This window comes from Episyrphus balteatus, chromosome 2 (genome assembly GCF_945859705.1).
Source record: "Episyrphus balteatus chromosome 2, idEpiBalt1.1, whole genome shotgun sequence".
Taxonomy (NCBI): domain Eukaryota; kingdom Metazoa; phylum Arthropoda; class Insecta; order Diptera; family Syrphidae; genus Episyrphus; species Episyrphus balteatus.
Window position 1 is genome coordinate 130243916 of NC_079135.1, and position 18881 is coordinate 130262796.

General features: G+C 30.4%; 2 protein-coding genes across 3 annotated transcripts in view; one reads left to right on the forward strand and one right to left on the reverse strand.

Moving 5' to 3' along the window:
- Positions 1 to 18881, reverse strand: part of LOC129909238 (uncharacterized) — a 134268-nt gene that overhangs the window by 5434 nt on the left and 109953 nt on the right. Inside the window, exons 3-5 of one of the 2 annotated variants that reach the window (XM_055986290.1) lie at positions 14761 to 14877; positions 13077 to 13270; positions 6767 to 6863 (exon numbers count right to left, since the gene is read on the reverse strand). In XM_055986290.1, the coding sequence (XP_055842265.1) occupies positions 6767 to 6863; positions 13077 to 13217 (238 nt within the window). In that variant the 5' untranslated portion in view covers positions 13218 to 13270; positions 14761 to 14877. Of the gene's footprint in view, positions 1 to 6766; positions 6864 to 13076; positions 13274 to 14760; positions 14878 to 18881 lie in introns of both variants that reach the window. The other variant, XM_055986289.1, reaches the window with a different exon arrangement.
- LOC129909227 (U3 small nucleolar RNA-associated protein 6 homolog) overlaps positions 1 to 18881 on the forward strand; it is a 172381-nt gene that overhangs the window by 4488 nt on the left and 149012 nt on the right. The gene's annotated exons all lie outside the window — the stretch shown is intronic.

Below are 18881 nucleotides of genomic sequence, written 5' to 3' on the forward strand. Positions count from 1 at the left end.
TTATTTTTGAAGAGAATTTAAAAACCAAATTTTTTTCAAAACTGTTGTAGTTTATAAAAAGTCATACAGCAATAAAAAACACATTTTTAAGATACTTTTCCATTCGTGTGCTTTGGGTAGTAAAGGCCAGAATTGTTAACCATTTTGTTATAAGTTCGAAATTAAGCCATTTTTTATACATTCTTTAACTATTTTGCGGCACTTTCGTATCGGAGATATTTCGGATTTATAAATTAAATAAAATGACATTTTTAAATGTATATGAAATAAAATGCAAGACTGGGGTCGCACGTACTTGCTCTTGCAGTTCAAAGCACTTTTATGTTAGTTTACTTGTAGATTTTAAAAGCTGGATCAAAATTTAAAAAAAATATGATAGCCGACATTTAAGGCAAAATTTTGTTAAATGAAAAAAATTTGTTTTGTTATTTGACTTTTTTGTGAAAAAATAAAAATGCAGTTTTATTGCCACTGCGTTAAATATTACGTATACAAAGTTTAATCAAAATCGTTAGAGCCGTTTTCGAGAAATTCGTAATATCGTATTTTTTTGTATGGGAGGTATACGTTCTAAACGAGATATAAATAAACAAAAAAAAAACAACTTTCAGAATTCCATAAAAATCATCTGTACCAAATTTGAAGAAAATCCATCCACCCGTTTAGGCTGTGGAAATGTGTACAGATGGACGCACAGACGCACAGACGCACGGACGGAATTGCGGGACCCACTTTCATCATAATTTTGGTTTTGATTAAAACCTCAATTTTTTTTTTCGACACGAAACCAATACTTGCCCTATAGAGCAAGTAAAAAATGTAGGTATACAAAAAAAATAAAAAAAAATTATATATAATATAGTTTCATTTGTTAAGATGCATTTTTGGAAAAAAAAACAAAATCTAAATCGTTAGATTCGTTTTTTTGCTTATTTTTTAGATTAGATTAGATTAGATTAGATTTAGATTTATTGATTCATCGAGAAAAAGAATTACAAAAACATTTTGTTTAATTAACTTAAATCTTTAAGGGCATGGCCAGATGAGCCGTCAGCCAGATGATAGCTTTGCTAAATGATTACATTTATGAATTTGTAAATTAATTGATTTTTGTTTCTTTTTAATATAATTTTAAAAGGCTTCTCTTAATATTTTGTTTCTATAACTTAATGATATTTTTATATATTGCGATAGTTGGTGCCAGTTTTTCCCATTTAAAATTGCAAGAAGATCATTTTCATCCAAATAGTTTTGTTGCCATACTTGTCGCCTTATTTCTGCCAAAATTGGACATCTTGCGATGAAATGAACAATATTTTCCCTTTCGTTGGTATTGCATAAGGGGCATTTCAGAGCTAAGTCTTCGCGGTGCGGTATGAAATTCAATGCTAACAATTCTCCTCTTGCTCTGAATATGAAAGATATTTGTTCGAAGTTAAAGCTGTCATTAAAATAGTTGCCTTCACATAGATCGTACTTCAGTTTTGAATATACTTCCCTGTGAAGTGAACTTCTCGCCTGCTCTACACTGTTATCTCTTGCTTTGTAATGGAGCCGTTCAAGTAGATTACAGAGAAATGGCTTCCACTCTGCCACATTTTCCAACGTCAAACTGAACGGTATTTCACACATGTCTGCTAAATTTTTCCATTCTTCAAACCAAGAACTTTGGGATCTTATAATATTGACTGCAATTTTCCTAGCAATTTTGTCGTTGTGGCTGTTCATGAGTTTGACAATGTAGTTGAAATGCATCTTAAGTGATGTAAGGTACAGGGGTGACAATCCGGTTTCAATAAGAAGCATGTAATTTGGCGTTGTGTCTGGTAGACGAAACTGTCGCTTTAAAAAGAATCGGAGGAGTTTTTCGGTGGTCTCCGACTGACGCCAGCCCCACGATTCTGCAGCATAGAACATGATGGATTGAGAAGTTGCGATAAAAACTTGGTATTTTGCACTGAATGGAAGACTCGTATTTCCGTATATATTTTGCCATACTGTACCAATAGCGTTTTTGGAAGCAGATAGCTTCTTTTCCAAGTGTTTTTCGGTATTCATGTTACTTGTTACAGTGAAGCCAAGGTACTGGTATTCTTTAACATTTTCGATTAGAGTTGCGTTATAAAACCATTTTTCATTTGCAGCCAAACGTCCAGTTCCTCTCCGAAAGACCATTGTTTTGGATTTGTTGAGATTAACAGTAAGGTTCCACTTACAGCAATAATCCCGTAACTTGTTGATCATCAACTGCAAAGACTCAGGTGATTCCGCTAGAAGAACTAAGTCGTCCGCGTACATAAGCATTTTGATAGGGAACCCATCGATTGTTATTCCACATGGCATCTCTTCATTTAAGTCTTGAATGTAAAGACAAAAAACAGCGGGGCTGAGATTACATCCTTGTTTCAACCCAGCAAATGCAAGAAACCAATCTGACAAATTTTGCCCGTCCCATACTGCATAGCTTGTTTCTTTGTAGATGTTCTCAATCATCCTTCCAAATTTAAGAGATATCCCGTCTCTAAACAGCTTGAAAATTAGGGCTTTTCTGTCGATAGAATCAAAAGCTGCTTGGAAATCGACGAAAAAAGCGTATAATTTTTTGTGTTTTCGAAGATATATTTCTGCAATATTATTAAGGCTAAAGATGTGGTCTACTGTAGAGTATCCTTTCCTGAAACCAATTTGTACTTCACTGAGAAGATGCTTACTTTCAACCCATTCTGTAAGGCGGCACCTTAAGATTTCCATAAAAATTTTGAGGGACGAGTTAAGGAAAGAGATACCTCTATAGTTCGATGGATCCATCTTATCTCCTTTTTTGTGTAGAGGGAATATGATTGATTTTCTAAAAGCATCCGGTGCATTTCCTGTTATGAAGATATCATTATATACTTTTGTGAGATGAATTAGAAAATCTTTTGTTGCATATTTGAAAAACTCATTTGGGATCCGATCAACTCCGGGAGCTTTATTTTCTTTTACTTTAGCTACAACATCTTCTACTTCTGAAAGTGCTATTTCGCTATCTAGAATTTGGTTTTCAAAATAAGGTGTTGCATATTGAATTGGTTGAGAGAAAAGTTCTGCGTTCAACTGATTTTGAAAATGATCTTTAAGTGTTGATGTAGGTAAAAGTATTTTTGATGCAAACGTTTTTCCTTTTATATTTTTTATTACTCTCCAAAAATCCGAGGAGTTTCTGCAGTCAGTTATACTTTCTGCTAGTTTTTTAGAGTAATTTGCTTTTTTAGATTTACAAAGCGATTTGAAGGCTCTATTTGCTGCAATGTAGTCTGTTTTTAAAGAACTGGCATTCAAATGTTGGTATAGGTTTAGAAAAGCAAAAGATCTTTTTCTGGCAGACTCACAGTCCTTATCATACCAGGGTGATTTAAATTTGCAGGCTTATTTTTTATTTTTATCAATAATTAAATTTTCTATTTCATGTTGTAGCAATTATTATAAATCAACAATAAAAAACCAAAATTAAAAAAAAAGTCAATGTTTTGTTTTCTAAAATTAGATTTAAAAAAATAAAATGCACAACTGGGTCGCACGTACTTGCTCTTGCAGTTCAAAGCACTTTTATGTTAGTTTACTTGTAAATTTTAAGAGCTGACTCTATATAAATTTTAAAGAAATTTTGTTGATGTTGGGAAAGAGCCGACATTTACATAGAACAAACATTTTTTAAATGAAAACATTTTTTTTTTGTTATTTGACTAAAAAAATAACAACTTCAAAAATGCTATAAAAATAATCTGTACCAAATTTTAAGAAAATCCGTCCACCCGTTTAGGCTCTGGAAATGTGTACAGATGGACGCACAGACGCACGGACGGAATTGTGAGACCCACTTTTTCGGATTTTTCCATCATTGTAATTTTGACTTAGATTAAAACCTCAACATTTTTTTCGACATATGAAACTAATACTTGTCCTATAGAGCAAGTACAAATTAAATGAAAATCTCCTTTAAAAATCTAAAAATGTAGGTAGGTACTTTTTGATAAATATGGAGGCAACACAAAATTTTTCGCATACAAAAATTCGTAAGAATAAAATAGTCATTTGGACAGTAAGAAATTAAAAAAAAAAAAGTCATGTGTGCAATTCACACGTGGTAGAAGTGAAACCTTAAACAAAAATTTTTCTTGAAAAAAAAAAAAATCTACCTATTTTTTATTCTATCTTCTTTAAATACATGTTTTTTATATGACAACCTATGTACATTAATTTTATATCATCTGAAAGCTTATTGTTTCAGCTCAAAATATTTATATCGTCCATGTCTATACAACATCTACAAAAAGAGCTTATTTTTTTCAAACCAAATCACTTTTCATCAAAAAAGCAAAAAAATCAATCTTTTTTCTCTTTTAACACCATTAAATATATTTTTTTAAATGACAACCTATAGTAAATTTTATATCATCTGAAAGGTTATTTCACCTTTTATATGACGTATGAATCATATTTCTACCATGCCTAGAACAAAAATAAGAATTTTTTAAAGCCAAATATGTCGAAATTTCAAGCTGAGATTACGGTACTTCCAACACTGGTCATCGTCAACAAATCTCCACAGGTGTTTAGAGGGAATTGGGTCAAAATTTTGGCTTCAAAATTCTGCTTTTCAAAATTCTGCTTTTTCAAAGAAAATTCTGTTTTTCAAAATTCTGCTTTTTTTCTATTCTGCTTTTCAAAATTCTGCTTTTTAAAATTCTGCTTTTCAAAATTCTGCCAGCATTATACTTAAACAAAAAAATTCTGCCAATTCTGTTTTTTTTTTATAGCACATGCGCTGACTAATGAAAAATACACCTCATTAATGTAATTCAACATTGGCACTTTCCTAAATTTTTTTGTTTAAGTGTCGCAAATATTTTTTAAAATGCATAGACTGACTTTCTTTCAAATAAAATCTATAACTTATTGGAACCGATGTTGTTTGATACAATATATTCCTTTTCTTATTCAAATTTTTGAATATTCATCTTTATTTGACAAATTAAAAAAATTAACAGATTAAACAGTATTCAAAACCTTTTCTTAATATTTTCAAATTTATTCATTTATAAAACAAAAATTAATATACATTCAAAGAATGCAAATTATGTAGGTAAGTAATCAAATAAACAGATAATTTTTCAAGAAGATGATTTTAAAGAATTTTGCAAAAAATTAAAAAAGGGTTTGGAAAATGTTAAAAAGCGCGCGCTTTTGAACATTTTCAAAACCCTTTTTTTAATTTTTTGCAGAATTTTGAAAAACAGAATTATGAAAAGCAGAATTTTGAAAAACGGAATTTTGAAAAACAGAATTTTGAAAAGCAGAATTTTAAAAGCAGAATTTTGTAAAGCACAATTTTGAAAGCAGAATTTTGACCCCGGCAGAATTTTGACCCCAACCCGTTTTGAGGTATTTTTCAAGTTTTTTAATTTAAGATTGTGTAACTTGTAGAAATTTATAGTTTATTTAATTACCTATCTACAGTACAAATTTCATTCATCTATCTATTAAAACAAAATAGTTATAACAAGTTAAATGTTCGTGTCGCGTTTTCGTTTCATCTTGTTTCAAATCACTACGATACTAAAGAATTTTTCACTTCAAAAAAAAAAAAACAGTTTTATGGAAATAACTATTAACAACGAAAAACGAACTTGTCTAAAAGCAAGTTTTTGAATTTTTTAATCAAAATCCTAGAAGCCGTTTTTGATAGGATTCAACTTTTCTAAAATTGGTATTTAACAAGCCCAGTTGTTTTTTTGTCAATATCACACTGGAATTTCTGTTCCATTTTCAATTTCTAAAACCCAAAAATTTTAAAATAATGGTTATCCATTTTTATATAGGAAAATAGTTTGGTAATATTCTGTTGGCATAGCCTTAAGTCGGAACTATACAATTTATTGTGAATATGTGTCTCAACCAACAAAAGCCAATTTTTATCCTTAGCCAGATTTAGATTCCAAAGCTTTTAACCATAGGAAAACAGCTGTGGTGAAATTGTTATGATACTTTACAAAAATTTAACTATCAAATTACGAAATGAAAATTTCCCAACGAACCCTTATTTTTGGTACCAAAAAACAAAAATGTTGTACCATTAAATCAGTAAAGTGACTCTGTATCTGCAGAGAATCCAAGATGTGATTTCATTGCGGATGTACCTTTATTTCTTCCTTTTTTTTAGTTACTGTTGTTTTTTCACCCAGACCACTGAAATGTTCTCACGTAAAATAACGAGCTATACTATAACCTCCCCAAGGATAATGCCATCCGTGTTTATATTTTGTTGTGTATAGTTTAGTTTAGCTAGCAAACAATTGTACACAATATAACAAGGTTAAGCTGAATTGCGACGACTATCTTCTATATTGCATTGCGACGGAAAGCAGTTTTGGTCGCACAAGAGATTTTTCACCGTCAAGTAATTTTCTTTACTGGATTTTATCACTTTTTCTGTTGAACTTTTTCTTTCAATTGAGTTCAAACAAAAAAAAGGAGAAAGAAAAAAAAAATATTTAAGAAAATAAAATAAAACTTGTCACCGCATCTAAAGGTGATTTTTCTTCATCATTTTCTAGGTTTGGGATTTAGAGAAGTCCTTCGGTGATTTCCAATTAAGTGTCCGAAAATAAAGGATTCCCTTAGCACAAACAAATAAATCTTACCTCTGTCTCCAATGACAGTTGTAAAGCAAAATTAAATAAACACAAACCAAAATAAAACTTGAGATTTATTATTTTTAATTTACCTTTTGTGTAGATTGTGGGATTATACGTTGCAAATTTACATGCTGGTATATTTAAATTGCCCATCATTCCCATTGACATTCTGGACACGGATGCTCGCTGGAAAAAAAAATAAAAATAAAAAAATATACACAAGTGATAGTTAGAATTGCAATTGAAATGGGGGAGAAAAAAATATATTTTACATTCAAAAAGGATTCAGTTGACAAAGAATATACAAAAAATAATTTTGTAAGCTGCATTTATTTAGATTACGTGATGGTCAAAGCAATATTTACACAAAAGTGATACAAAAAAAACTATCTATTGAATTAAAATGAAAAAAGGGATTTAAAAAATATATCATTATTCAGTTATATTGAGTTGATTGAAAAATATTTGGTATCAAAAAAATATTCGTGGAATTGGTATTGAAAAAAAAGGAAAATGCGATTGCGAATTAAACCTTTGACATATACACAATTTAAGTTAAAACTAATATAATTCATGAAAACTGAATAAACTAACTTAGTACAGTAACTAAAGCAAATTATTAGGGAACCCGGCCGAACAGCTCTGATTTTGACGATTTTTTTTTTCAAACGTAGGTAATTAAAAATACTTTAAAGTCTATAGATTAAAAATTGCTGGTGTTGCCGTATTGTTTTTTAAAATTAATATTAATTTTTTTTTAACAAAACCATTTTTTTTTTTTGCTTAAATTTCATAAAACAAATGATAGCAAAAGATTCTCTAGGTAATTTAAGGAAAATATATAAAAGGCAGTAAGGGACAATCTTCCATCTTTTAAGCACAAAAAAAATATTTTGAAAACAACGGCAACACCTACAATATTTTAAAATACATTTTTAAAAAGCCAGAAGCTCATTCTTATCTCTTAATTTTAAATCCACTAAATTTAATCAAGACTTTTTGAAAAAATGGTCTTCAAACTAAGAATTAAAAAAAAAATGTTATTAGAAAAATTTAAAATGACTTTTTTCCAAACTTTTTCTAATAAAATATGAATTTATTTAAAAAAAATGTTTGGCCATAAATATTTTCAGTTGAATTTCGAAGCAAAAAAGGTAAAATATATCACACTTTTGAAAAAAAAAAAATGAAAAATTACTTCAATTTCAATGGTTTTTTTTTTTTATTAAAACTGAATTTTTGCATTGAAATAATTAATTTTCTCAAAGACTGTGGTAAATAGGAACTTTAAATTTTTGCTATTTAACTTTCAACAGTAAGGGTTATTAAATGAATAAAAAATAATTTTATGTTTAGATGTTGAACTTTAAAAAAAAAAAATAAGTTACATTTTTTTTCAAAACTTTTATTCAAAAAAGTTCTTCGAAAATGAAATACTTTTTAATTTTTTTCATAAACCGTAATACATATTGACATTTCCTTTTATAATTTGAAATCATAATAAATGCGGCCAAAAAAATTTGAAAATAAATGCATTTTATATTACTTTTTTTTTTTTTCAAAATCTGAGTTCAATTACCATTCTTTCAAAAGCCGTTCATTCAATTAACTTAATTTTAATTTTACATATATGACTAAGCTTCTAGCTTTTAAAAAATGTATATTTGAATATTGTAGGTGTTGCCGTTGTGTTCAAATATTTTTTTTGTGTTTGAAGTCAATTAATAAGAAAATTGCATCTATCGCTTGAACTATGGAGGATTGTCCCTCACTCCCATATATTTTTTTTCCTTGAATTTCCTAGACAATCTTTTGGCATCAATTAATTTATGAAATTTAAGAAAAATTTTTGAAAAAAATTTGTTTTTGTTCACAAAAATCTTCAATTAAATTAAAAAAATCAAAACGGCAACACCGGCAATTTTTAATCCATAGACTTTAAAGTATTTTTAATTACCGACGTTTGAAAAAAAAGATCATCAAAATCTAAGCTGTTCGGCCGGGTTCCCTAATATTGCCAATTTTTGAGCTTAGGTACTCCACTAACTAACTTAACTAAAAACCGAATAATTGAAATTAAAGCCATTTTTTAAAACTCTTTCATTCATTTTCTTTTTAAAAAAACATAGAAATACACTCCTGTCCAAAATTTTTTTTCTTAGAGACTTTATAAATCAGTATCATAGTTTTTTGCTCAGATGGAACAAGAGTCAGCTTAAATTCAAGTGATGGAATTAAATGTTTTTCAGAAATCTGAATTTAAATTTAATAGAATATGCCTAGGACTAGTTTGGGACCGAAATCCACTGCCAAGCAACCTTGATCAGCTGAAAACTGCAATGAAAGAAGAGCCGTACAATATTTTACGACAAGGCCAATACCAAGCAATAAATTGGAAGGAACTGTCAATTTATTCTTAAAATACAAAAACTATCTTAATATCAGTTTTTAGAGCTTGAGTTTGTTAAATATTAAGGTTATTCATGTAACGAGATAATTTTCTACTTTGCAGAAAAATAGAAAATTCCGCAAAAGGTTTAAATGAACACCCCAGCAGAAAATAATTGAGTAAACAAGGGAAACAAACAGCTGTTTGTTGAACGTCAAATTAAACTTATAAAATTTTTGTTCAATTAAAAAAATAAAGTCAAGCTAATTTTGCAAATACTATGCAACAATAAAAAAATGTATTTTGCTCAAATAAAAAAATATTCTCTTTTCAATATTAACATATTTTATTTGTGGTTATCTGAATAATAAGATATAAATCGCGTTCAAAAACATATTCCAGATACGGGTATCCCAGATAGCCTATCCGATAGGTGACTGAACACACCCAAAGTTTATCAGATTTTTTTTCTACAGTTTCTGCTTCAAATTTGTGAGATAAAATTCTTTGATTTGCAGAATATTTTTCCCATACAAATTTTGACAGCTCATTTCTACCGATAGAAAATTCTACGGTTTCTACCGTTTCTATGAGTTTTCCGCGTTTACGTGAATACCCCTATTGTTTATCTTTTTTATTTGATAATACTGTTACATGAAAGCATTTTTTCGAAATGAAAATAAGAAAACAGACAAAAAAAAAAGAGGTACAATTTTAAAGCCATTTAAAACAAGATCCAAAAGTAAAGACGTGTGCGTTAATTTTGAGCAGGATTGTGATTTTGTTATGAGTAGATAGTTCTATAATTGCGTACTTTAATATGATTTGCAATGAATAGGTAATTGGAAAATTAAGTAAAATAAAATTAAAATTTATTCTCCTTAAAATTTAATGTAAAGGGGTTGACACGTTGTAATTACTTTTTGAAAGGATAGAGGACTGCAGTTTCAGAAATTTGATTTATTTAATGTTTTTTTTTTTTTAATGTGTAATTTAAGCACCAAACTTTAAATGCAAAGTTTTAAAGTTCAAAATAATATTAATAATTTGTAGGCCCCTCCCAACTACCCATTTTACCATAAAGATATTAATTTAATTGTTTTTAAAATGACGTCTGGTAGAAGGTTATCTACTGCATGAATTATGAACGAAATGAATAAAAAAATTGTTTAACAATTTTTTAGATTTATTGGTTGTTGAAAAAAGGTATTACATAGAAATTTTTATTTTTGTATATGTAAAGTCGACTTCCCTTTGGTCCGAGTTAGAAGGAAATTCGAGTTAGAGGGATTAATTTAATATTTTTTCTTCAAAATTGTTCATTAAAAATGGTGAAAAAGTTCGACTTAGAGGGAAATTCGACTTAGAGGGAGTTCGACTTAGAGGGAGTCGACTGTGTATACATTTTTAGAAACATAAACCATATATGGGTTAGCATGCAGCAAGACGAGTTCCTGCGAAAAATTAATAACCCATTTATGGCTTAGTATGCATTCAATGTATGTTTTATAAGTATGTTTTTATTACATTGGCCTTTCCTTATTCGTTGCACTTTACACATGCTCTTGAAACAATGCATTTATTTCAGAATCATGACTCTCTTACTAATAATAAAAACCGATTAATTGTAAAAAAGTAGACATAGTTTAGAGTTAAGTCTGTTTTTAATTAATTTTTTTTTATTAGGTACAAGAAAATAGCTCTCTTTATATTCTCCAATGCGTGCCTTCTTCCATTAAATTTGATACCTAGCTTCTTCTTCTTCTTCTTCTTCTTCTTCTTCTTCTTCTTCTTCTTCTTCTTCTTCTTCTTCTTCTTCTTCTTCTTCTTCTTCTTCTTCTTCTTCTTCTTCTTCTTCTTCTTCTTCTTCTTCTTCTTCTTCTTCTTCTTCTTCTTCTGATTTGGGTGGAAAAAGCAATATTTTACGAAAAAAATTTCATTGGAAATTAGTTTTTGAGATTTCACACGTTCTGCATTTCACTTTTTGCCTAATGTGAAATGAGGTGTCTGCATTTTTTCACTCATTTACATTTTCTGATCAAATTCAATTCACTTTGTTTCTGTTCGTGAATTTGGTGCCTTTTTCATTGACTCTGAACTTTTGGACAAAGTACTATCTAAACTTATATTTTTACTATTTTTTTAAGTTTTTTTTTTTGTTAATTTAATACAAAATAAACAAAACACATGAGGCATGAAATAATAATTCATCACTGCCTGTGTTTGCAGTGTACAATTCTATAGGGGAGAATTGCACCTTGTGTTTGCAACCTCATTCGCTTTATACTTTACCTAATTCATTTTTCTTTTAAAATTTGCAATAATATCGCCCACTTACATATTTGTTATTTGATTTGTCCCGAAAAATGTGTCTTCTTATTTTTTCTTTTAAACTCTTCTTTTTTAATTAAAATGAAGAGCAGCAATAATTTCACTTTAGAAACAAAATAAAATGGATGATCCTCGATTCGAAATCGATCGAAATGAAGAATATGATATTTTTTCATTTCACGTGAAATTGGAAAGTGATTTCAATTCACTTTCGGTGGAATAGCGGAACATGGGCGTTTATACCGAAAACAGTGATGAGTATAGCTCAAAAACTAGACGTGATATGAATAAATCTGTAAACTGTTTTGAATTTAGAACGAAATAAAGTGTTTTTTTAAGAAGTATGACTCAACTGCTTGTTGCTTGTGTAAAATGTTTGGGATACAAGAACTTTGATGAAACACGACTTTGGATGTGAAAGGAGGAGACAGTAGTACGAAGCTGTCGAGAGCAGTAAAATGCTACTATACAACTTTCAGTACCGCAGCACTTCACTCTCCATCAAAAATGAATAAAAAAGAGAGACAATTTTTTCGTACATTTACCCTTAAAAAAATGTATGAAAAATTTTCCAGCCCCCTCCAAATTTTTTTCTAGATACGCCACTGTTCAAGAGTTTAATTTTCATGAAAAAGTGCACCTTTGCTTAGCCGCGATAAATGGCTTCTATAAAGCTAAAGAAATGCTACTGTTGCTTCTGTAAAGCTTTATAGAAGGCAAGTTGTTGTTATTTTTTTTTTTAATCATAAACTTTGAACTGTTAGAAGTTCAAGGCTAAATAATTCCTAGTTTTTGCGTAATTCATAATACAAATCAAAATTAGAAAACTAGTTTCCAGACTAAATCATATTGTTAAATTATTAATTATCCTGCTTTCATTGTTATGAAATGCAAAAATTAGTTTTTCTCATACAAGGAAACTTTATAAGTGCTTTTCTTTAATAAACTTCCACAATTTCCTTCATTCTACGCAAGAATATTAAAATTTCATTTCAGTCATAGAGCTATCCCACAAAAAAGGCTTAGAACACTCTTAACATTGTGTTGTTTATAGTTCTCTTTATATAAAACTTGCCACTAGTTGTTTAAATTTACATATAATTTTAATTCATAGTCCTTTTTTGTTTTAGCCCAAGGAATTTTCCATGTAAATGTAAATTTAATCATAAAATATATGTAATGGAATTTAAACCCCATTTAGCTGTCTGGGGTTGAGAAAGGAAAAACTTTTTCCACAAGAAAATAATTATTTTCAGTGTTAAACTCATCCTAGATTTTAAAATCTTAAACAACAAATTGTAACAAGTTTCTTGCGAATTCATTTTTCAAAATAAATTAAATCGCCTGAAGTAAACATTTATGGAAATTCAGGACTTAAAGAGATAAGAGAGGTATTTGCTATTCCCAGCACGTGATTTTTTGAAATTCATAACGAAACTAAATTTCTACTTTTTTTTTGTTTTAAATATCTATACTTTAATCGTTTCCGTGACATCTGGCAAATGAATGGAATTTAAAAAAATATGTACAATTTGTTCACTGGCCGTAAAAACTAAATACCAATAAAGCTTCAAAGATTGAAACATAACAAGTTTTGATGATTTGACATTCACATAAAAAAAAAATTATATTCAAAAACCAACAAAATAGAGAAAGATAAAAGAAAAAAAAAAACTTACCGGATGTGAATGTAGTGAATCCAAATCGACGAGCGGACAGGAAGACCTATGCTGTTGCTGGAATTTCGGCTGATATGGCTCCAGCATACGAATTTTTCCCCAACGATTAAAGAACAAAACAATGGAACCCACCCACAGCATCAGGACTACGCCAACAATGAGAACTTCTTCGGTGCGAATGATGAGTTTGGGGCCTGCTGAAAAAAACAAACACAAACAAAAATTGTACACTCCGAGTCAATTGATCGAAGCTGATAAATTATAATAAAAGTCGTGGAGGTATTAAACTCTCAGCAGTTCTCTTAAAAATCTCAAAGTAAAAATAGAAATTGAATTTAAAAAAAAAAATGTTGAACACCGCACCATAGCTGCACCACCAACAGCAGCCGTTTGGTGGCAAATTTCGGCGCACCACCATTGGACTACGACTGCACGTCCGCACCATTTCATTTTGAATGAAAAATTCGTTGCACCATTTCATTTTGTATGAGAAATTCGGTGCACCATGATACATAACATAACATGAAAAAACTACCGACGAGAAAGAGATTCGAGCCCGAGTATCGAATTCAATTAGAAGTTAACCACTCGACCACCAAGTAATGTTTGTACGAACTGGCAATTTGTTGCTTAAGTCAAAATAACTTTGAAGACGACTTACAAATTTGTATAAGTACGAGAATAGAATTTTTAATCATGGGGCATACGTGGTGCGGCAGTGGTGGTGCACCGAATTTTTCATTCAAAATAAAATGGTGCGGACGTGTTGCTGTCGTGGTGCGGCGATCTTGCACCGATTTTTTTCATACAAAATTAAATAGTGCGGCGTGGTGCAGCTAATTTTTTTTTCATTTTTTCAAAATGCATTGGTGGTGCTTCGTTTTGAAAATGTTTGATCATGGTGCGGACGTGGTGAGGCGGTCAAAAAGTGGTGCGGACGTGGTGCAGCGGTGGTGCGGCAAAATTCCATTTTTACTCGGGTCTACATCCCGACTTTTGAAAAACTTTGGAATAGTAAAACATAGAACAATTTTTCACGGTATTAAAATTCTGAATTTCAAGACCTTCTCGATTTTGCCAAACTGGGTACAATCTATTGACCCGGACTGTAAAAGGGTCAGTTCAATGCATCTGAATAATTTATGAGATTGAGGATACAGATACAAAAAAAAAATAAAAATCCTCTCCTAATTTTGGTATGTTCTTTGAAAACCAATTTGTGGCAGCATATAGAATAGCCGACTGACTGATACATCTGACACCTCTAGAGCTTCTGATGTGATGCTTTCACATTTTTATTTTTTTTTTGTTTCATCTCTTGTCCATGCATATTATAATTGAAACGTTCTGTATTCATAGTTATGTTGGGTTTTTTTTTTTATTTCGCTTTGGTCAATTTATCCAGCTTTATGACCAAATGCCTTAGCTTTTACGATAAAAAGTGAGGGATGTCCGAAATTGCCGTAACAGACTGAATGGTTGTTAGATATTATTTTTGTTTGCTTTTTTCTTTTTTAAGTGCAATTTAGTTACCAATTACTTCTGCTTTGCCAGTTAGACAGTATTTTTTAACGACTAGCTCATTTTGAGGTGATAAAGTTAAAAGTTCACTGAAGTTGACATTTTTATAGGAAGAATATTAAAAAGGAATGAGCTTATATATATATATTATACGAGTACGTACCTTCTTGTGTATGATTTGTTGAATTTAATGTTGTGTCCCCATGGCGCAGGTCGATGTTTAAAGTGGTTTCTTGTACTTCGACAATAAAGTCTGGTCCATTCCACCCAGAGCCCCATTCTGTTGGAAAAATAAAAAAAAATATTGTATTTGTCATTATTCTTCATTAAGATTTTTAATAGTTTATGAGAAAGCGTTGCAAAGTTATAAAGTCGTTTTAAAACAGCTTCATTTTAATTATTACTTTTCACTTAAAACATTTATGTTGGAAAAATGGAAAAATATACATATAAAGTTTACGATCTTAAAATAGTAGCCATAGGCGCCCTCATTTAGAGCTTATTTCTAAGAAAATAATTTGTTTACACTATATTATTATAAAAAAAGATTAATACAAATAAGAAACAGCAAAAGTTTAAAGCACTTGATTTTTTTTTTTTTGAAAAAAAGAAACAATTAAATATCGATTGAAAGTGATTCTCGTTCTTATAAAAATAGCCCAAATTTTACCGAAAGTGAGATTGTGTTGCATTTAAAATCGTGAGGTGGTTTGAGTCCACATGCGTTTTTTTATACTTTATAATTTAAAAAAAGATGACTCTTTTTTACAAAAAATACAAAAAAAATCACTGTGTTTAAAAAAACGATCATTCGAGACATTCTAAACCTTTTCCCTTACATTATTCCTTTGGAATAGAAATACATAGGAAATTTTCAAAACAATTATCAGCGCTCTATAAATTATAACTTATTTTATTTTGCTCTGGAGCGAGACTAAAAAAAGGGTCACTGTGGCGTATGCGTAATTTTTTGTTTTTATGAAGACAACATTTTCTAAAAACGATAAAGGTTTAAGGTTAGGATTCGTAAAAAATTGAATTTCCTGATAACAATCAGACATGATTAAAATTACTATGATAGAAAATGCGATAGGAAGGTCTTCTGTATATCTATCTGTCTGTCTGTCTATATTTCGAGCTAAATCTCAAACCACTGAAGCGATTAATTTCAAACTTGGTAATTATAATGTTCTGGGATATTCTATAGAGGGTAAATTGAAAATATTTTAATGACCAAAATTACCGAAACAGTTTTAAATTGTGTTAAAAATACAAAGAAAATATGCATATGCAAATAAGCTTCAATTTTTAAAATATTAAAATAAAATTAATACTTTTTGGACCATTTTTAACGGTACCTATCACAGAGCAGTTTACTTGATTTCTGACTTTCTCTCAAATGATTTAACATGAAATGAGTCGATATATTTGAAAAAGGTAAAATATTGCATCCATTAGCTGTGATATGAACTCAACTCCACTTTATATTTTTACAAAAAAATCAGTTACATTGTTGTGTTTCATTAAGTAAATTACACATTTTGAAAACCATGGAAAATGTGACTTATAGCACTTTCAAATATAACGAATCAAATATTGAATAATATTAAAATGTCTACAAGTTTTCAAAACCTTCAGTGTTGGAATTTAAGAAAAAACTCTATGTCTCTTATTTATGCTGATGACGTGAAAATTTTTCGAAAAATTAATTCAATATTAGACTGTGAACTTTTACAAGATGATCTGAAAAGATTCTGGGTAGTAATAATCGTCTTTTTTTAAATGTTGAGAAGTGCAAATCAATGTGTTTTACGCGTAAGAATAACTGGTTCGTCCATAAATATAACTTTAATTCCTCTGATTTACAGATCTTGGAGTAGTATTAGAATCAAAGCTTTCATTTATCGATCATTTTAATAATATAATAAAAAGGGCTAATAAGGCTCTTGGCTTTATTAAACGTTTTACTCGTCAATTTCATGACCCTTATGTCCTTAAAACCCTCTATGTTTCGTTTGTGAGATCAATTCTTGAATATGCGTGTGTTGTATGGGCACCTTATTACGCGACTCATATCAACAGATTAGAATCCGTTCTAAGAAGGTTTATGAGATTTTGTCTACGTTTCCTTCCCTGGTCAGAGAGAATTGTAATACCACCTTACTCTCATAGATTACAACTTATACACTGCCGGTCACTTGAATACGTCCACATTTTAGTTCATCTTATTTTTAGCCTGGCTTGGTATTTATTGCAATGGTACATCTTTTTTACATACGTAACGAGAGAACATCTTTATGCGCTTAGCTTAGGAGAAAAAAAATTGTTTTGGGACCTACCGTTCTTCTCACACGGTAGCTAGACCAAATCTATTCATAAAAACAAGTATATTTTTTGACTCATCTGAATAGGCTCAAAAGCAAAAATGTTAATAAATGATGAGTTGCATGGGTCAGTTGGACTCAAAATTGTGTCTGTCAATAAATCTGATTGTCTATAACCTGTAAGGACGAAAACGGGTCGGAAAAAATCTTTAGGCGCGGACAAAATGGCGAAAATAAAGGAAGTCTTTGAATTAGGCCGAAATCAACGATGCATTGGGACAAAAATTAACACAAGTTAAAATTTAGTATGCAGTTATTCGCGCAATATCCAAGGGTATAGAAACAACAATTACAGTCGAAGTTGCTAAGCCACAACATTGGCCGATAGATGTGCAATGATCTGAACAGCCTGACTTCGCGCTAAAAATTAGGCTGAAAACCGGTATAAAATGCAGTTTAACGACGGCAAAACGGGTTGTTACAAGTGGTAAGCATTTGAGAAGAACAAATCTTCGCAAAAATTACCACTTTATAAACCACGAAAAGAAACTCGCCTCCAATAAAGAAAAAAAAAAACATGTCGTGAAAGTCAAATTTGCAACCGGTGATTTTTCAAAGGAAAAAAATGAATTAAGTTGACCCTGAGGGCTCAATTCCTATTTTTATGACTTTCGTAGAGAGAAGGATTATTTTAAGTTGTCTGCATAACTCTGAAGGCAGTGTCATTAAGTGCAAAGCTGTTTCCTTCTACAAAACTTTCGATCTGCAATTTCTAACTCAGTTTTTTTTTACGATTGGAGGCGAGTTTCTTTTCGTGGTTTATAAAGTGGTAATTTTTGCGAAGATTTGTTCTTCTCAAATGCTTACCACTTGTAACAACCCGTTTTGCCGTCGTTAAACTGCATTTTATACCGGTTTTCAGCCTAATTTTTAGCGCGAAGTCAGGCTGTTCAGATCATTGCACATCTATCGGCCAATGTTGTGGCTTAGCAACTTCGACTGTAATTGTTGTTTCTATACCCTTGGATATTGCGCGAATAACTGCATACTAAATTTTAACTTGTGTTAATTTTTGTCCCAATGCATCGTTGATTTCGGCCTAATTCAAAGACTTCCTTTATTTTCGCCATTTTGTCCGCGCCTAAAGATTTTTTCCGACCCGTTTTCGTCCTTACAGGTTATAGACAATCAGATTTATTGACAGACACAATTTTGAGTCCAACTGACCCATGCAACTCATCATTTATTAACATTTTTGCTTTTGAGCCTATTCAGATGAGTCAAAAAATATACTTGTTTTTATGAATAGATTTGGTCTAGCTACCGTGTGAGAAGAACGGTAGGTCCCAAAACAATTTTTTTTCTCCTAAGCTAAGCGCATAAAGATGTTCTCTCGTTACGTATGTAAAAAAGATGTACCATTGCAATAAATACCAAGCCAGGCTAAAAATAAGATGAACTAAAATGTGGACGTATTCAGATGACCGGCAGTGTATATGTATCTGCCATCTCTTTTTGCTCATAGAGAGTATTTACAGTTCAGTTTTATCATAGGAATAATTAATGGTTCGATTTCAACACCATCGGTCCTTTCCCGATTGAATTTTACAGTAAGTCTTTATAATGTAAGAAGACAAATGTCAATTTGTAACATCTTTAGTAGATCAAACTATGGCGCTTATAGTCCCCTCAATCTGTTAATTAATGTATTTAATAAAAACTATTTTCTTATTAATTCCTGTATAAGGAATCACAACAAAAACATTACTGTTAAAAAAAGAGCCAAGTTCTCTTATGTTGAAGTTATGCTGGCACAAAAAGTACTGAAATGTAAAAGTGTACCAAGTTCTAAAGCTTGGCTTTAAATTTGTATAGATAAAATGTTTATTGTTTGCTTGGCAATTTTTCAATTAGCATTTTTAAAGCTTAAAAATCGGTAATTTTAAGAAAAATTGTCAAG